The sequence below is a fragment of the Trichomycterus rosablanca genome, chromosome 16 (assembly GCF_030014385.1).
Source record: "Trichomycterus rosablanca isolate fTriRos1 chromosome 16, fTriRos1.hap1, whole genome shotgun sequence".
Taxonomy (NCBI): Eukaryota; Metazoa; Chordata; class Actinopteri; order Siluriformes; family Trichomycteridae; genus Trichomycterus; species Trichomycterus rosablanca.
In genome coordinates this window covers 26541575-26561653 of record NC_086003.1, presented here as the reverse complement: position 1 = coordinate 26561653, position 20079 = coordinate 26541575, and the positions used below count along the sequence as shown (strand labels likewise).

At 42.7% G+C, this 20079-nt stretch overlaps 1 protein-coding gene across 1 annotated transcript in view; it reads right to left on the bottom strand.

The window, feature by feature from the left end:
- zbtb16a (zinc finger and BTB domain containing 16a) overlaps positions 1-12024 on the bottom strand; it is a 156788-nt gene extending 144764 nt beyond the window's left edge. The window contains exons 1-2 of the mRNA XM_063011972.1: positions 11870-12024; positions 4617-5919 (exon numbers count right to left, since the gene is read on the bottom strand). Of these exons, the coding sequence (XP_062868042.1) occupies positions 4617-5824 (1208 nt within the window). The 5' untranslated portion in view covers positions 5825-5919; positions 11870-12024. The remainder of the gene's footprint in view (positions 1-4616; positions 5920-11869) is intronic.
- Between the last annotated feature and the right edge of the window lie 8055 nt (positions 12025-20079).

The window sequence follows — 20079 nt, the reverse complement described above, 5'->3', positions numbered from 1 at the left end:
TTCGACAGCTGACACTTGATTTGATTGGAGAGCTCCAGTCTGTACAGAGCTGGATTTGTTTTGAGAAGTGGGTGGGCTGCATATTAGACCGCTGCGCCACACAAGCGTGACCGATGTTCACAACGTTCTAATTGGAGTGTAATTTATCATGGTATTAGCATCACACTGTCAGATTAGCCAGGAGCTAGAAAACATGGCTATAATACTGTATGATACTGCAATACGTCGTTAGATAACACTTAATATAAAGCATCAAAAAACAGTGGACACAGAATAAAACTTACTTTACCTTATCCTATTTTTACAAAATAGAGAGTGGTCAGCTGAAAAAAACAGAGAGTGATCAGATGTTAAAGGAGCTATGATAAATTATGCTATTGCACGTCTCCTGGGATGCAGGGTTTGAAGCATTTATATACGGACTATATACAGATAATTGGCTGTGTCTTTGGGGGGTGGGAGTTGCAGAGGCCTCACAATGGGGGAGTGGTACTCACTTAGGCTGATTTGTACTTATTTACTAACACTTTATTCCAATCTTTTCCATTTAAAAAAAAAATTAAAAAAAAATAAAAAAAAATAAATAAATAAAAGGCACTTTGGTTCTAACAGGTTTTAGCAGAGTTGTGTTCTTCGACTGTTGTCTATCTAAACTTAAGGAATGAAATGTTCACTATGGAAGCACTTCTGTAAGTCGCTCTGGATAAGAGCGTCTGCTAAATGCTGAAAATGTAAATGTAAATGTAAATGGTACTGCATTATACACAGTGATTCTGTAGAAACCAGAGCCACTGCAACCATGACCAGAATAATGAGATGGTTAAACTCACTCACTCACTTAACCGCTTATCCAATTAGGGTCGCAAGGCACACAGTAACACCCTGGATGGTGTCCATCGCCAGTCCATCGCAGGGCAGACACACACACACACACACACCCACCCATTCACCTATAGGACAATTCAGTGTCTCCAATTAACCTGACTGCATGTTTTTGGACTGTGGGAGGAAACCGGAGCTCCCGGAGGAAACCCACACAGAGAGGACCCGGACCGCCCCGCCTGGGGATCGAACCCAGGACCTTCTTGCTGTCAGGCTACAGTGCTACGCACAGAGCCACCGTGCCGCCCATGGTAAAACTATGAAAATGAAATAAAACGTTAAACAAGCAGATGATGCCTGGAAACGTAGCAGGGGGCTAAAAAATACGAGTGACTAACATCAAATCATAGAAAGTGTTTTAGTCACTGCTGGGGGGGGAGGGGGGTAATCAGTCAGTTTAACGAGGTAGTTATTTAGTCACTAAGGTGGTAAAAATCCATTTTACAGTTTGCGTGGTGTTTTTACTTAGGGTCTCATTATGTAATTTCATGTTTGGTTTAATGAGGTGAAATTATAGTGTGACAGATACGTGGGGATGATGGGAAATCGCAGAGCGCTGTACATACAGCATATTCAGAAGACTTTATTGTACAATAAATCATCTAGACAGACAAGTAAATCATCTAGAAATGAAGCTGTGTGTCCTGCTGAAGGAAAACGGCCCGGCTTTACAAACTGGGTGCATCTGGTGTGGATATGTTCACCCCAGCAGTGCACACTGTAACCCATCTACAGTTAAAAAATAACCTAATAAATCAATCTAAATAAAGAATATCTAAAAAAAAAAAATGTGTACAAAGTATGAACGTATTTCATCTGGTTAGTGACAAATTATGATGAATCTATTCATATTTCTTCTCTGTAATGCAGTGTGAGAATTTACCAATAAAACCAGTAAACTGTCTTGACTAAAACCACTGTTTAATTTATGATCTTAGTTGTGATACTGATAGATCATCATACCAACCAACCGTATTAGACAAACAACACAAATCGTCCAGAAATGAAGAACTGAACAGTTACTCAAAGAGTCCGGCTTTCAAAACTTGACTGCGTCTGGTGTGGATTTGTTCACCCCACCAGTGCACACTGTAACTCCTCTCCAGTTAAAATAATAACCTAATAAATCGATCTAAAGAAATCTAAAGAAATAGTACAAATTATGACTTTATTTGATCTATCATTTCATCTTTAATTACTCTGACTAGTGACAAATTATGACTAATCCGTAATGCAGCGTGAGAAATAACCAATAATACCAGTAAACTGTCTGGACTAAAACCACTGGCTTAATTTATGATCTTAGTTGGGATGTCCGTGATCAACCGCTTACTCACAGTAATTGTGATACTGACAGACTCCTGTGTGTCCTGCTGAAATGAAACAGCCCAGCTTTAAAACTTGGATGCGTCTGGTGTGGATTTGATCACCCCACCAGTGCTCACTGTAACCCCCTCTCCAGTTACTACACTGACAGGAACCAGAGGCAACCCGAGTGGCTAAAAGGTTACAGAGGGGAGGTCAGCTTGATCCCCTGCTCCTGGCCCTCATTTCCTGTACTGGACACTCAGCCCCCTCTAATAAAGCTAATAAAGATACTGGTAGCAGTGGGAGACTCATCGTGGGCCATGCGGTGGGGGTCACGGGGTGGAGAGCGGCCTGCTTCCCATTAGCCGGCGCTCTCTCCAGGTGTGGCTAATGGACCTGTGTAGCCCCTCGCCATGAAGCCCTGCCATCACCGCCACCAGCACGGGCCTGGAAATGATCAGCACCTCAAAAGCATGAGAGCAATCGCCATTACCACACACGGAGGCGTCTTTAATTCGGATCTTTTATTCACCCGTACTGACATTTAAAACATTGCATCAATGATCAGAACCAGGTCTGGGTGCAACCATAATCACAACCAACACACACTAATAACCCTAAAGGGAATCCCAAAGAGCATCTTTACCTCGATTTATAATTAAACCTTTAAATTTAGTCCCAAGTGATCCAGAACAAAACAGAGCAAAACAATATGAAGATCTGACTGAACTGATCCTAATAAATTATTTACTGCATCGTCTGAGGGTGCTTTTACATTGTCACATTTCAGAAACCTTACAAACCACAACATCTACTAAATGATTTAAAGTATCGTCGTGTAATACATTCAGCTATTCATTTATACCTGCCATGTATAGATGAACTCCAAAACTACTAAATTATGTTGGATATAGGGAAAAGATAATGTATGGGAAAAATAAATAAGTAATGATGTATTTGATATATAAAATATTTATTTAAAATACAAATAAATAATTGGTTCATACATGATATTTAAAACATATTTTTCTAACAATGAATTAAACAAATTGGTATTTTTTATTAACAATTAATTATTTACAAATGATTACTGAATAACCCAACTGCTCTTCAAATTCTAAAGTATTTACTAAAATAATTGTTTAAGAAATTAATATAATTTAAGTGTTTGTCCATCTTTTCATTATTATTATTATTATTATTACATACATAAATATTATTAAATGAATGCATATTATTATGTACATAAAAATGTTTTTTTTATTATTTCATATTTTAAAGCCCATTATCTACATTTTTTAAATTTCTATTTAAATGGTAATCCAGTTCCCCCAGTTCTTCATTTTGTTCCCCATTTAACTGTTTAACACTTTAATATTTTAAATGCCCATTTACAAAACCATATATTTTAAAACATATTTTTATTATGAATTATGATAATACAAGCTTAAATACAGTCATCTTCAATATTTGTCTGTTAACAGCCTGATGCTTACTTTCACATCTGTGAATCATTATTTACTCTTTAATATTAAAAATAAATGCAGTTAGGGCAGTGGGAGCTCAGTGGTTAAGGTACTAGACTATTAATCAAATGGTTCTTGGTTCAAGCTACTGTCGGGCCCCTGAGCAAGGCCCTTAACCCTCTGGTCTCTAGTCTGGTCTCCCTTAATTACTTTTTAGATTAGAAATGTCTTTTTGTATTTATTGTACTGTTGTCTATGTGCACTATGTACGATACTGTCTTGCACTTTTTGTTCTGTGTTGCACCCTGGTCCTGGAGGAACGTTGTTTCATTTCAATGTACTTGTATATAACTGAAATGACAATAAAGCCTCTTGTGAGCTCTCTTGACTTGACTCCTGTATTTGGTCACATCTGTAAGTCGCTTTGGATAGAAGCGTCTGATAAATGAGGCAAATTAAAATGTTCACATTTCTTTACAAACTTCAGCAAAATCTATTGAACTTTAAACTCACTTCAAAGTTATCAGATTCATCTCAATTATTAAACGATGAAGAAATCTACATTTTCAAAACATTAAAGTCTTTTTTTTGTAACAAAACTTGCATTTCCTATGAAGAAAAGATGTACATGACTAACTCGGTAATGTATTCGTTCATTACTCTCACAGCACGGCGTAAAGGAACCTGACCTCCATCATTAAGTTAAGCAATCAGCAGCTACGCTTGTGAATGATCTCCAGCGCTCCGACTTTCTCTAACCAGACAACTTCTACATGTTTCTTTATTTCACCGGGAAACAACTCTATGTGTAATGCAAGCCGTCCACCTTCCATCAGGTGAAAACCAAGTACACAACTGACCCAAGAAAAAGTCCAGAAGTCCACATGCGTGAACCAAATGAAAGCAGAAAGCTTTTCTGCAGCAGTTAATATGAATCAGTGTTTAATATAAACGACTCACCTGTGTTGCTCCACGGCCTCGTTATCCGGCAGTTCGGCACCGCAGACGTTACAGCGCTCATGAGGCCCGCCGCGTCCGTCCGGCTTCATCCCGGCTGCCAGCTCACCCAGCTTGTTGAAGAACTCCCTCTGGATGAAGCTCTGTGGCAGAAGGCTACTATATGCGCTAAAGTCCATAGACATGGCCAAGGGATGAGACATGTGCAGGGTCGTGGCCATGGACGGAGGCATGGTCAGCAAGCCCTCACCCTTATGGTTGGGTGGGAGGCCATATAGTGAGGCCAGGTGTTTCTCTGTAAGTTGTGCCATTCCCTCCAGACCCATATGGGTGACGTCGGGTGGCTGGTCACCTCCCGGACCATCCTCACGGACATACTGGAGCTCACGGGCGCTGGTGATGACACTGCTCCTGGTGGGGGTACCAGGTCCATCGCGGCTCTTGTCAGCATCGCTGTTGCGATCACCGTTACTTGTGGTGTTAGAATCCATGGGTCGTGGGCTGTTACGACCTCCGGTTTCATCCACCTGCATCATCTCAGTCTTGATCTCTTGCACCATTGGGTGAGAGTTGCCCTGCTGAAACAGCGACTGGCCGATGCTCATTAAGCTGTCCACTGCTGCTTTAGTCGAGCTCATCGTCGACAGACCCAAGGACGTGGAGACAGACGGGCTCTGGTCCACCATACCCGACATTGTGAGAGCTTGCTGTGTTACATAGCTACCATCCTCCATGGAATGCTTCTTCGAGCTGGCGTTGCTCCTGCCGTGCCTCCCTTTGTGTTCGTCGTCCTCCTCGTTCATGTTCACCTCTGTGTCGTTTTCATCCGAAGACTGGATCGTCTCCAGGATCTTCAGGCATTGCTCCTCAAGATACTCGATCTCGAGTATCTCTGCTGCGTACAGCAAGTCGTCCAGGTCTTCCACTTTGGCCTGGAGCGTGGCAGTGTAGGCGTATTCGAGAATCTGCTGGAAAGTCTTTGGCGAGAGAAAGTCGAGGGTGTAATGCTGGCTGTTGCGGTGGAAGAGGATCTCGAACATCTTGCTGGTGCAGGCCAGGACCGTCCGGTGAGCGTGGAACTCCTGGCTGTCCACCATGATGACCACATCGCACAGCGTGCCGGCCAGGCGCATCTGATTGGCCTTGTGCAGCAGCGCCGTGGGGTGGGTGGGGTTCTGGAGCTGTATGATACCCATTTTAGTCAGATCCATAACATCTCCGAAACCCGCCGGACCAACTCATGAGTCTCGCTCTCGTTCCGCTCAGCAGTCTGGTCAGTTATCTTTGTAAACAAGATAAGGTCAGTCTGGAATGAGACAGAATGAGAATGAATTAGATCAATATTGTGCAGTCGTTGCTCAGTGGTTAGAATAGAATGCCTATATTTGTCATACATATATACGTATATATATATACAGTATATATACAGTGGGGCCAAAAAGTATTTAGTCAGACACTGATTGTGCAAGTTCTCCTACTTAGAAAGATGAGAGAGGTCTGTAATTTTCATCATAGGTACACTTCAACTATGAGAGACAAAATGAGAAAAAAAAATACAGGAAATCACATTGTAGGATTTTTAAAGAATTTATTTGTAAATTATGGTGGAAAATAAGTATTTGGTCAATAACAAAATTTCAACTCAATACTTTGTAACATAACCTTTGTTGGCAATGACAGAGGTCAAACGTTTCCTGTAAGTCTTCACCAGGTTTGCACACACTGTAGCTGGTATTTTGGCCCATTCCTCCATGCAGATCTCCTCTAGAGCAGTGATGTTTTGGGGCTGTCGCTGGGCAACACGGACTCCACAAATTTTCTATGGGGTTGAGGTCTGGAGACTGGCTAGGCCACTCCAGGACCTTGAAATGCTTTTTACGGAGCCACTCCTTCGTTGCCCGAGCGGTGTGTTTGGGATCATTGTCATGCTGGAAGACCCAGCCACGTTCCATCTTCAATGCTCTCACTGATGGAAGGAGGTTTTGGCTTAAAATCTCACGATACATGGCCCCGTTCATTCTTCCCTTAACACGGATCAGTCGTCCTGTCCCCTTTGCAGAAAAACAGCCCCAAAGCATGATGTTTCCACACCCATGCTTCACAGTAGGTACGGTGTTTACTCAGCATTCTTCTTCCTCCAAACACGACGAGTTGAGTTTTTACCAAAAAGTTCCATTTTGGTTTCATCTGACCACATGATATTCTCCCAATCCTCTTCTGGATCATCCATATGCTCTCTGGCAAACTTCAGACGGGCCTGGACATGTACTGGCTTAAGCAGGGGGACACGCCTGGCACTGCAGGATTTGAGTCCCAGGTCATTCATCAGGTCCCTCCGTGTAGTTCTGGGATATTTTGCTCACCGTTCTCATGATCATTTTGACCCCACGGGATCGAGGGAGATTATCAATGGTCTTGTATGTCTTCCATTTTCTTACAATTGTTCCCACAGTTGATTTATTCACACCAACCTGCTTGCCTATTGTAGATTCACTCTTCCCAGCCTGGTGCAGGTCTACAATTTTCTTCCTGGTGTCCTTTGACAGCTCTTTGGTCTTGGCCATGGTTGACTGTTTGAGGCTGTGGACAGGTGTCTTTTATACAGATAACGAGGTCAAACAGGTGCCATTAATACAGGTAACGAGTGGAGGACAGAAGAGCTTCTTAAAGAAGAAGTTACAGGTCTGTGAGAGCCAGAAATCTTGCTTGTTTGTGGGTGACCAAATACTTATTTTCCACCATAATTTACAAATAAATTCTTTAAAAATCCTACAATGTGATTTCCTGGATTTTTTCTTCTCATTTTGCCCCTGGATCTGAGAGGGTTAAGTGCCTTGCTAAAGGGGCCAGCAGTGGCTGCATGGCAGAGCCTGGATTTAAACTCTGAATATTTCAATTGATAGCTCAAAGCTCCACCCACTAGGCTACCTCTGTTAAAGTACTGGACCACTAATCAGTTAAACCACAGCACCACCAAGTTGTCACTGTTGGGCCCCTGAGCAAGGCCCTTAACCCTCAATTGCTCAGGCTGTTTTTTTTTTCCTTTCACCCGCTTTTATATATTTAGGGGTCCCCACAGCAGATCTGGTCCTCATACCAAACTTGCCACAATTTTTAAGCCAAATACCCTTACTGATGCCACCCTCCTACTTTTTTGGGCTTGGGATTTTTCCCCCAGGGACAATAGCCAATGTCCATGCAGAAGTCTGACCGGTTAATAGCACTGCCGACAGTCAAACCCTGGCTCCTCAGATCTCAGCAGTGCACTGTACCAGATCTGGACTGCCGTACTTTACGACCCGAGTGCCGCTTAATTGTTTGAACTATATTTAGTCATAACTGCAAGTCGCTTTGGATAGAGGCATCTGCTAAATGCTGCAAATGTAAAAGAATGTGCATTACATGTGTGCATTGATTGATTTAAGTTACAGTGGAGCAGAGGTGTCTTGTACTAAGGAATAAACCAATCTGACAGTGACAGTTCAGACATTTCTCATCTCTACATATTGGAATTTGTGGCCAAATGTATATAAGGAGCCACACCCACTACTAAAAAGCATATAAAAATCAATTATATAAAATGAATTGTATGTTGAGTTTGGTGTGGAGGAACTACAGTGGCCTGCATAGAGCTTTCTCCCAGTTAAACTAGTCCTATTTATAGGAGCACAAAGAAGTTACTATGAGCAGTCAGTTGATAATAATTGCTAATAAAAATGATATATGTTGCAGTATGTATATTTTTGTCCAGCAAATTTCAAGAAAACTCACACCAACCTCATAAAGGAACTCAAATGTGTAAAAGCTTTTTTAGGTACAGAAGTGCTTTTAGTCACAGTAAACTAACAATGCAAAAATGTAATTATGTAACAGACATCATTGATCATGTAGGTAAACACAGGAAACGAATGATCTTAAATCACAACGCTATGACATTTACATCTCCTGAAGTTTAAAGAGGACACGTGTTTTAAGCCAAAAAAACATTCCTACCTCAACAGCTTTGACATTTAATAGAAGAGAACTGATTCAGTGTTGGGTTTCAGTCAAACCTCCTAGCTTTAATATTTATATGGCATGATTTGTTTTCTTTAAATGGGATCCCTTCTTATCCAGTCTTATTAGAGAGACACCAATCCAATACTAAATATCCATATTGATTCAGATATGGCAATTCAAGTAAGGATGTCAGTGCTGCCGTAGAATCATTATCAGATGATACTCAATTTTTGATAATGGTATTATAATGAAAATTGACCGAAGCCCACATCAAAATGTTAAAACTAACCGACCCCACTGACCCCCCCCCACCCAAAAAAAAGGCCTACAAATTCAGTGTCAGTGCTGGGAAACCCGGTCTGCAGTCGTGTCTTTGTTTCAGTGTGTTCAGAGCTCTCCTTACAAAGCCCATCAACAGCCAGCTGAAATGAAATGGCATCTTATTCAGTATTCGTATCACAGAGTGGGATAGTGAGCGCAGCACGAAGGGTGAGGCGAGCTGTTGCCAGGAACAGTCTGAACAGAGGATGTCAAAAAAGCACCAGGCCCTGTATGTGCTCGCTTAACGCTCCTGAACGACACGTTTGACATGGGTTTGGGTTCAACCAGTGACTTTAATCTGGAGAAATATGTAACCTATTGGATAGAGACTGGGCTTCTGAAGTCAATACTATTACAGTCATTTAAAGGAGGCCAAAATGCAAATAAAAACCTTAATGTGTCATTCAATACACCAGCAAATCATGTATAAACTTATAACAAGTACCGGATCTGTAGTGGTGTTTACAGTATATAGGGTGTCCCTAAAGTCTGAACACATAGGCAAAATGCATATTTTCAATAAATTTCAATACATTTTTTAGCCAGCCAATAACATATTCAATGTGTTTTCCACTATTTGTGATGCAATATGTATGTGTACGTATTTTAGTAAACATATAGTTAGCGATATTTCCTATGTTTAGGGACACCCTGTATAAATCATAATGAGATCCATAAGCTGGTGTAAGCTGATGACATTACATAGTGTAAAATCTGGCCATTTCTACTTATAATAACATTTCGGCAAGTAATATGATGACAAAATTGTGTCATAAATCATAAATGAAAATGCACACAGTACTGTAATAAGATCTGATCTCTGACAATGTGTACTGACTGATTACATTTAAGAAATGTGGCTTCAATCATTCCATTGGTTTTCATAATAAGCTCACACACTTAGGTAATATGAATTACTTAACATATTGTATGCAAGTTACTTTGTGGCATGTCTTGTTATGCGTGAGAAAATAGCTCATCATCATCATCAAATTATTTATACCTGTATATAAAAAATCGGGAGCGCGCATGATGCTGATGCATTACATCGCATTTTGCTCACAGACTAGATGCAAAACAATCATTAAATTGCTTATTTTCTGCTTTGTGTAGGATATATAGCTATTATAAAACTGCACACCAAAATTAAGCTTGCAATAAAACATTAGAACAAAAACCTAAATAAGTCGCAAACGGTGCAACTGGTCATGTTCCAAGCACAGGCGCAAACATTCCGTCCTTGGCTTTAATAATCGCGCGGTTGTCGGAGAGCGCAACATGTGCTTGGCATCAACATCAGGACGCAAAACGTGCATTTTATCCGAGCACAAACTCGCCATGCCCGGCCCTGCCCTGCCCGGCCCTGCCCTGCCCTGCCCATGCCCATGCAAGCACCTGGACATGAACTGGCACAAATAATCCAAATCAGTAGCCAAATCAACGCGTTCTTATTACTTACTTTGCAAACTATACAGCTGCAAACATCACCAACAGCAATAAGGGTGTGATGATATTTTATTCTCGGCAACCATATCATCCTGGTCATGGTCGCGGCGGGATTTACCGGTAAGCATTGGGCGCAAGGCAGGAATACCCTGGACATGGCGCCAATCCAACCCCTTGACTATGCATGACAATGCAAACATGTATGACCGCAACCGCACACAATAAAGGCTGAAATATAGCAAAGTGTGCAGTTGATCAAAGCGCAAACTGTTCACGCATTTCAAGTTCAAGATTTGCACATTTAGTGTGCAACACGTGCAAAACATTTACAACACTGTAAAACTGTACATCTACAATACTGTACAGTATCAAACACAAACGCATAAAGCAGAAACTAAATTTGCGCAAATCCTGCGCACAAACAAAACAAATAATAATCTTATAACACATGTTAAATACGAAGCATGTGCTTATTATGCATTAATGCAAAGCTGTACAGCCGCAAACACGAACCATTACGACTGAATAAGAAGCGGCGCGACTGGTTCCAGCGCAAAAGCGCAAAACGTGACATGCTCGAGTATTACAAGCGCTAGAAAACCAGCCATCAATATTAAAACAAAAAGTCACATGACATTTAAAGTATTCAACACGTGTTCAGTATCTAGTGCGCTGCAAAGCTGCGGTACAGTAACTACACCAATATAATAATAATAACAAAAGTGCGCAAAAAAGTGCCGCTGATCAAAACGCAAACTGTCACTGAGAACGAAAACGAAACAAGCAACTCAACATAACAAGTAATAATAAAATAATAACCTTTGGAGGTGCAACACGTGCCTACTGCGAGATCACTGACTTTAGGTGCGTATCGGAACAGCGCCAGATTCAGCCGGGCGATCGATGCGTGCACAGGCGAATCTGTTTACGCCGAACTGCAGGAACGGCATGCAATCAATGCGTTTTATACAGTAAACAAAGTCAAACTAGGATCTGCAGACTAAAATGCATGCTCACTGGAACTGCACGGCATCAACAAACAGCATAACAGAAAAAAGCAACAGAAACAAGTGCTAAAACTCCTGAGATATTTTGTGCAACCATGAAGCGATGGAACAATCGGCTCACCTCTTTTCTCCGCAATACATCCACACATCTGTGCACGAGATAGGCGCACCGACTGTAATATGCATCAGGTGCATTAACTCGCGCTGATTGACAGTAGCGACACTTTTCTCCCGGCGCACGCACTGCACTTCTCCGCCCGTGCTTAGCTTTAACGCATCCGAAGCCACAGCATGCACGCTGCACGCGCACCGAGTAGTAAAAGTGCTTGAAATCACGAGCGTTTCCTTAATCACAGACGCCGACACTTCGGCAGCGCGAGCTTTTCGCTAACGTGCACCCCACACACACTCACACACACTCACACACACACTCACACACACACACTCACACACACACAGAGCCGCTGTACTGTACTCACTCACCTGTACTGTAAATACTGTATACACTGTACACCGCAGCTCGCACGCGCTGCCCCACTCCGCTTATCGAGACGTGTGTGTGTGTGTGTGTGTGTGTGTACAGAGCGCGCGCAGTCCAGTCCGGCTCAGTTCACAGTACCCGCTCTCACGCGCACTGACTCCCCTCCGCGCGCGCCACAGCAAATCAACGGCGCGGTGACGTCAGCGCCCGCCGCTCGCCTTCATTAGAGGAGCTTCGGTGAGCGGTGAGAAAGCGAGACACCTAGAGACGAGGACCGCACACACACACACACACACACACACACACACACACACACACATCTATATACACATCTATATTTAAAGTACACACACATATACACGTGCACATATAGGCCTATACATCTATATATAGTACACACACATCTATGTACAGTATACAAAATTACACGTACACACGTACATTATATACAGTGTATCACAAAAGTGAGTACACCCCTCACATTTCTGCAGATATTTAAGTATATCTTTTCATGGGACAACACTGACAAAATGACACTTTGACACAATGAAAAGTAATCTGTGTGCAGCTTATATAACAGTGTAAATTTATTCTTCCCTCAAAATAACTCAATATACAGCCATTAATGTCTAAACCACCGGCAACAAAAGTGAGTACACCCCTAAGAGACTACACCCCTAAATGTCCAAATTGAGCACTGCTTGTCATTTTCCCTCCAAAATGTCATGTGATTTGTTAGTGTTACTAGGTCTCAGGTGTGCATAGGGAGCAGGTGTGTTCAATTTAGTAGTACAGCTCTCACACTCTCTCATACTGGTCACTGAAAGTTCCAACATGGCACCTCATGGCAAAGAACTCTCTGAGGATCTTAAAAGACGAATTGTTGCGCTACATGAAGATGGCCAAGGCTACAAGAAGATTGCCAACACCCTGAAACTGAGATGCAGCACAGTGGCCAAGATCATCCAGCGTTTTAAAAGAGCAGGGTCCACTCAGAACAGACCTCGCGTTGGTCGTCCAAAGAAGCTGAGTGCACATGCTCAGCGTCACATCCAACTGCTGTCTTTGAAAGATAGGCGCAGGAGTGCTGTCAGCATTGCTGCAGAGATTGAAAAGGTGGGGGGTCAGCCTGTCAGTGCTCGGACCATACGCCGCACACTACATCAAATTGGTTTGCATGGCCGTCACCCCAGAAGGAAGCCTCTTCTGAAGTCTCTACACAAGAAAGCCCGCAAACAGTTTGCTGAAGACATGTCAACAAAGGACATGGATTACTGGAACCATGTCCTATGGTCTGATGAGACCAAGATTAATTTGTTTGGTTCAGATGGTCTCAAGCATGTGTGGCGGCAATCAGGTGAGGAGTACAAAGATAAGTGTGTCATGCCTACAGTCAAGCATGGTGGTGGGAATGCCATGGTCTGGGGCTGCATGAGTGCAGCAGGTGTTGGGGAGTTACATTTCATTGAGGGACACATGAACTCCAATATGTACTGTGAAATACTGAAGCAGAGCATGATCCCCTCCCTCCGGAAACTGGGTCGCAGGGCAGTGTTCCAGCATGATAATGACCCCAAACACACCTCTAAGACGACCACTGCTTTATTGAAGAGGCTGAGGGTAAAGGTGATGGACTGGCCAAGCATGTCTCCAGACCTAAACCCAATAGAACATCTTTGGGGCATCCTCAAGCGGAAGGTGGAGGAGTGCAAAGTCTCGAATATCCGCCAGCTCCGGGATGTCGTCATGGAGGAGTGGAAAAGCATTCCAGTGGCAACCTGTGAAGCTCTGGTAAACTCCATGCCCAGGAGAGTTAAGGCAGTTCTGGGAAATAATGGTGGCCACACAAAATATTGACACTTCAGGAACTTTCACTAAGGGGTGTACTCACTTTTGTTGCCGGTGGTTTAGACATTAATGGCTGTATATTGAGTTATTTTGAGGGAAGAATAAATTTACACTGTTATATAAGCTGCACACAGACTACTTTTCATTGTGTCAAAGTGTCATTTTGTCAGTGTTGTCCCATGAAAAGATATACTTAAATATCTGCAGAAATGTGAGGGGTGTACTCACTTTTGTGATACACTGTATATATATATATATATATATATATATATATATATATATATGTTTATATCTAATATATATATATATATATATATATATATATATATATATATATATATATATATACAGTATATGTGCTCCACCAGTGGCATCTATCAGGTTTTAAAGCACTGATGCACTTTTCTGTTCTTTCTCATGAGTGACGGTGCAGCACTCCAGCTCCAGTAATCCAAGTGTTCATACTTCCATAACCAGAGCTGCTAACTTCTTTAGCACGTTTTTACACCGGCTGTTATTTCTCAGTAGTGATCAGCAGAGAGTTTTAACTCTTCTACACAGTTTTTATGCCTTGCAATTGAAAACATAACACATAATACCAAAGTTAATGTTTCAGTCCCTTTTGTACGACATAGTTCCACATAATTAACATGTTTTCTGGTGATTTGTCTCAGTCATAAGAGCAAAAAGTCATGAAGTTAATTTCCTGGTTGCTTTTCAAACTGTGTTTTATGTGCTACATGGTGTGTAACTATGATATAGGTGGTGCACTAATCAAACCTGTGATTTAGTACAGCAGTGAACAGGTTGTAACAAGTTCTGGTTCACAGACCTAAAACAGTGTCTCGGTGAGTAGCACTGTGGCCTCACAGTGAGGTGGTCCTGGGTTCGAATCCCAGGTGGAGCGGTCCGGGTACTTTCTGTGTGGAGTTTGCATGTTCTTCCTGTGTCTGTGTGGGTTTTCTTCCACAGTACAAAGGCATGCAGGCAGGTTAACTGGAGCTACAAAATTGACACTGACATTGAATCATGGGTAACCTGTAACTACCTGTCCTGTCATGAATGTAACCAAAGTGGAAAACTTCACCTTAACATTTTCAGCAGACGCTTTTATCCAAAGCGACTTTTACGATGAGCAATTGAGGGTTAAGGGCCTTGCTCAGGGACCCAACAGTGACAACTTGGTGGTGGCGGGGCTTGAACCGGCAACCTTCTGTTTACTAGTCCAGTATCTTAACCACTGAGCTATCACTGCCCTTAAAATCCTAATAAACCTTAAAAACCTTAAAATCCTAATAAACAAACAAACAAACTTTTATTCCCACACATTTTCCTTTTTAGATTTATAATGTAATTAGAGATAAAATCTGGCACCACAAGAAATACTCGTTTCCAAAACATTACAGATCTCTGATACGTCATGTGCAGAAATAAACGTGGATTCTTCTCGCCTGGCCACAGTGCAGCACATAATCTGCTTCGGGACCTGATTGATTATTTTCTGTTGCCTCCCGTCTGCACTTCTTTGCAGTTGTTGCGGCTCTGACAGGGCTGGACAAAACTGGACTGGTTTACAGAATTTCTGTAGACGGGTCCACTGTTGGGTTTCGACAGCACCTCATCAGCACTGAGCCGCACGCTCTCCTGGTTTAAGCAGGGAAAAAAGAGAAACCGTAATCTCTACATAATCCCTATTTTATCAGGGATGAGCGGGATGAGAAGGAAATTATAATTCTGCACTGTAGGTAACTTAGTAGGAGTTTTTAAAGCTTTTGAAGAGCGTTATTGAGGCTCATTGCCTGCTGTGTGGACCACAGAAGCACAGTGATCTCTTTATTAACGCAAATCACACCAGTGTAACGAGCTAATGAGAGATGGAATATGTTAGTTAATGCCAAATTCAGTTTATAAAGGAAGACATGTCTTCAGCTGGACACATAGAAATGTCATTTAGCCATGGCACTGATTTACTCACTCACTCACTTTCTTAACTGCTTATCCAATTAGCTTTTCAATGGGCACAAGGCACACAGTAACACTCTGGACGGGGCCCCAGTCCATCGCAGGGCAGACACACATACACACACACACACACACATACACATTCACCTATAGGGTAATTCAGTGTCTCCAATTAACCTGACTGCATGTTTTTGGACTTTGGGAGGAAACCGGAGATCCCGGATGAAACCCACACAGACGCCTGGAGAACACGCGAACCCCACACAGAAACCCCGCCCGGCCTGGGGACCAAACCCAGGACATTTTTATTTTGTTTATCTTACTCACACTTGTAAACAGAGGACTCTCCATTTTCCGCCATCTTACACAGCTCCAGTTGAATTCTGGGATACATTAGCGGACCGAAAGTGTGCATCGTTTGCATACTCAAACATGGCTGCCCAAGAAGTAGGTCATCCGGGTACTTCTCGCGTACCTTTTTATGTATACTTTTTAGTATTCGGACATACTAACCACTCTCGAGTACTGCTTTCGCGTACTATTGAGTATGGAAGTATGCGATTTCGGACACAGCTCCGGTTCTGCTAAAGGGGGGGGGGGGGGGGGGGACTGGACGTTGTGGGTGGGGTCTTCAAACGCTGTGTAAGGACCCTGATTGACAGATAGAGAGGCGCATCGGTGAAAAAGGGTTCATACCCACCTCAACTGCAATCAAGGATCCCCCAGCAGCGGAAGACAAATTGAGTACACTAAATTGGGAGAAAATGCATAAAAATGGATGAGAAGGAATCTGATGTGTGATCAAATTTTTGTCTTTATGCTCTGTAGATACTAAGCAGTAAAGTACGTTGTACTGTCACGGCATTCTTTTTTTGGCTTGGTGTCCCACAGGTGATGTTGCCGCTTCCGGTGTGAACACGATCTGCATTTTGAGCAACAAGAGGCAAAAATCGAAAAATCCCTGCTGGTCTGAAAGTAGGGTTGGAAGCATTAACTAAAAATATGTTTACACTCTAAATAAATCCAGGAGATAAAGAATTCAGACACTACAGATGAATCACATTTGTACTTTTGTACAAAGCTGTTGCTGGCAGATCCAGCCTCAGTACATCTAACTGATAAATAATTCGCTTTTCTGCACTGTCGTTCATCTTTAATTCCGCCAGGGTACAAGGGTCCCTCTAATGGACTCGCAGCCTCATAAATCCTTCATGGATTATCAACGGGATCAGAAGAATGACTAGTCCACGCAAGCACATTCTTTTATTTTGGAAAGCAGTCTCGAGTTATTCTGGCTTTTATCTCTGAGGTTGTTTTTGTGGAAACATTTATCTTCATTTCAGATTCAGTTTCTTGGTCCGTAAGATTAAATTCTCGGCTGGTATCCCTCAGTAGATCATTTTGTTTATGTTTTCTTCCCACTTCACTGTGGGTTTGGTGTTCCTGAGATAAACACATACCTCACTTCTCAAAACACGATGACCTGAATTTGAATTATTCAGCCACAACATTTGCTAACAGGTGTAATAAATGAATTATATAAAGGAAATGAGATGCTACCAACTTTGCAGCAACAGTTTAGGGAAGGCCCTTTCTTATTCCAGCTCCTGTGGACAAAGCAAGCTCTTGAAGAAAACCCCTAATTGAGTCCTGACCTCAGCCCCACTGAACAGCTTTGGAATGAACTGGAACATCAGCTGAGACTTTCTTGACCAACATCAGTGCCCAGCCATATTGTCATCCTTAGACTGAATGGGCACAAATTCGTACAAGTCTTGTGAAAAGCCCACTTTATTCTGGTCAGGGTTGCGGTAGGTCTGATTCACTGGGCTTAAGAAAGAAGACACCCTGGAATGGTTGCCAATCCATTACATGACACACAAACACTTAGGGCAGTTTCTAGTAGCTCCAACTGGCCTGACTGCATGTCTTTGGACTTGTGGGAGGAAACTGGAGCACCAGGAGGAAACCTAATGGACAAAGGGAGAACGTGCAAACTTCACACAAAAAGGACCCTGTCATGTGATAGCATGACAAATTTCTCCTAATGGACAAAAAAGTCCTTAACTTATTTACACTCACCTTTAAAACAGATTGGAACACTGCAGGCCGAATCTTACTGCCCAACATCTGTTTCTGACCACACTTACACTCTTGTGTTTAATTGAAAGTCAATTCCTGCAGTCATTTTCCAAAACCAATCCCAAAAAAATCTCAAAAGAGTGGAAACTGTGCGGCTGATAACATATTTCCAACGGGCTATTTGTACTATAACAATCAGCCATAACATTAAAACCACCTCCTTGTTTCTACACTCACTGTCCATTTTATCAGCTCCACTTACCACATAGAAGCACTTTGTAGTTCTACAATTACTGACTGTAGTCCATCTGTTTCTCTGCATGCTTTGTTAGCCCCCTTTCATGCTGTTCTTCAATGGTCAGGACCCCCACAGGACCACCACAGAGCAGGTATTATTTAGGTGGTGGATCATTCTCAGCACTGCAGTGACACTGACATGGTGGTGGTGTGTTAGTGTGTGTTGTGCTGGTATGAGAGGATCAGACACAGCAGCGCTGCTGGAGTTTTTAAACATCTCACTGTCACTGCTGGACTGAGAATAGTCCACCAACCAAAAATATATCCAGCCAACAGCGCCCCATGGGCAGTGTCCTGTGACATTTTTTACATTACATTTTTCTGCATTTAGCAGACGCTTTTATCCAAAGCGACTTACATTACCGCGACAGTATACAATCTAAGCAATTGAGGGTTATGGGCCTTGCTCAAGGGCCCAACAGTTGCAACCTGGCAGTGGTGGGGCTTAAACCGGCAACCTTTTGATTACCAGTACAGTACCTTAACCACTAGGCTACAGCTGCCTGACAGAATACTGATGAAGGTCTAGAAGATGACCAACTCAAACAGCAGCAATAGCTGAGCGATCGTCTCTGACTTTACATCTAAAAGGTGGACCAATTAGGTAGGGGTGTCTAATAGAGTGGACAGTGAGTGGACATGGCATTTTAAAACAACACACACTAACACACCACCACCATGTCAGTGTCACTGCAGTGCTGAGAATGATCCACCACCTAACCTAATACCTGCTCTGTGGTGGTTCTGTGGGGGTCCTGACCATTGAAGAACAGGGTAAAAGCAGGCTAAAAAGGTACATTACAGTCAGTAATTGTAAAACTACAAAGTGCTTCTATATGGTAAGTGGAGCTGAGAAAATGGACAGTGAGTGTAGAAACAAGGAGGTGGTTTTAATGTTATGGCTGATCAGTGTACACTTAGCACTTATGAATGTGATATCTAGATGTCCACATATTTTTGTCCATGTTATGTATGTAGAACTTCCATCTGCTCTTCCTGTCCCTCCAGATGACGACAGAACGTCCCTCCACTGTTCCTCTCCCCTTCACACAATAGATTGGGGAGATAGATGTGGACCTAACAGTTGACCTTTGAGCCTTTGTGCTGAATAGGTTCTTTTTACACTCTTATAATCCCATGATGCCCTGGGACTTGAGGCCTGCCCCACTGACCTCTGACCTTTACCTCTGACCTTGGCTGAATTTCCTCCTGTACAAACCCCCCTTCTCTTTGACCACTCAGAAATACCTTTTCCCAGGCTGCAAATGAGTAGTTTTACACCCCAGTGTACTGATGTATGTTACAGTGTTTTCAATCACTGGGTCTAGTATTAATTATCATGTTTTTCTTTCAGCTGATTCTGTATTTAGAGGTCAAAACAGCAGATCATTGATGTTCTCATACCAGCCTAGCCACAGTTTTTATGCCGGATGCACACTTCCTGACACAACTTCCTGCTCATATCTGGGCTTGGGACCAGCACTGACAGTGCAGTGACAAGTGCGCCTCCCAGTGGTAAGGCCGTTTTGGCCATCCAAGGTAATGTCGGACAGGCTTGCAAATACATTAGTGGAATTTTAACTGGGTGCCACAGTGGCTTGGTGGGTAGCACTGTCACCTCACAGCAAGAAGGCCCTGGGTTCGATTCCCAGGTGGAGCAGTCTGGGTCCTTTCTTGGTGTGGAGTTTGCATGTTCTCCCGTGATTGTGTGGGTTTCCTCCAGGTGCTCCAGTTTCCTCCCTCTGTTTGTGTCTCTGTCCTGCAATAGACTGGTACCCTGTACAGAGTGTTTCTGTGTGCCTTGCACCCATTAACAGCTGGAATAAACTCCAGCACCCCCTGCAACCCTGATTAGGATAATCACGAGTAAGTAAGTGAGTGAAAAAGTGAGTGAGTGATTTTAATTGGCACACTGTCCATGTGCCCAGTATGCCTGCCTTGTGCCCAGTGTTTCCTCGTGAACCAGACACACTGTGACACTGACCAAGATAAAGCAGTTGATAAAAATTAAATGATAGAGACA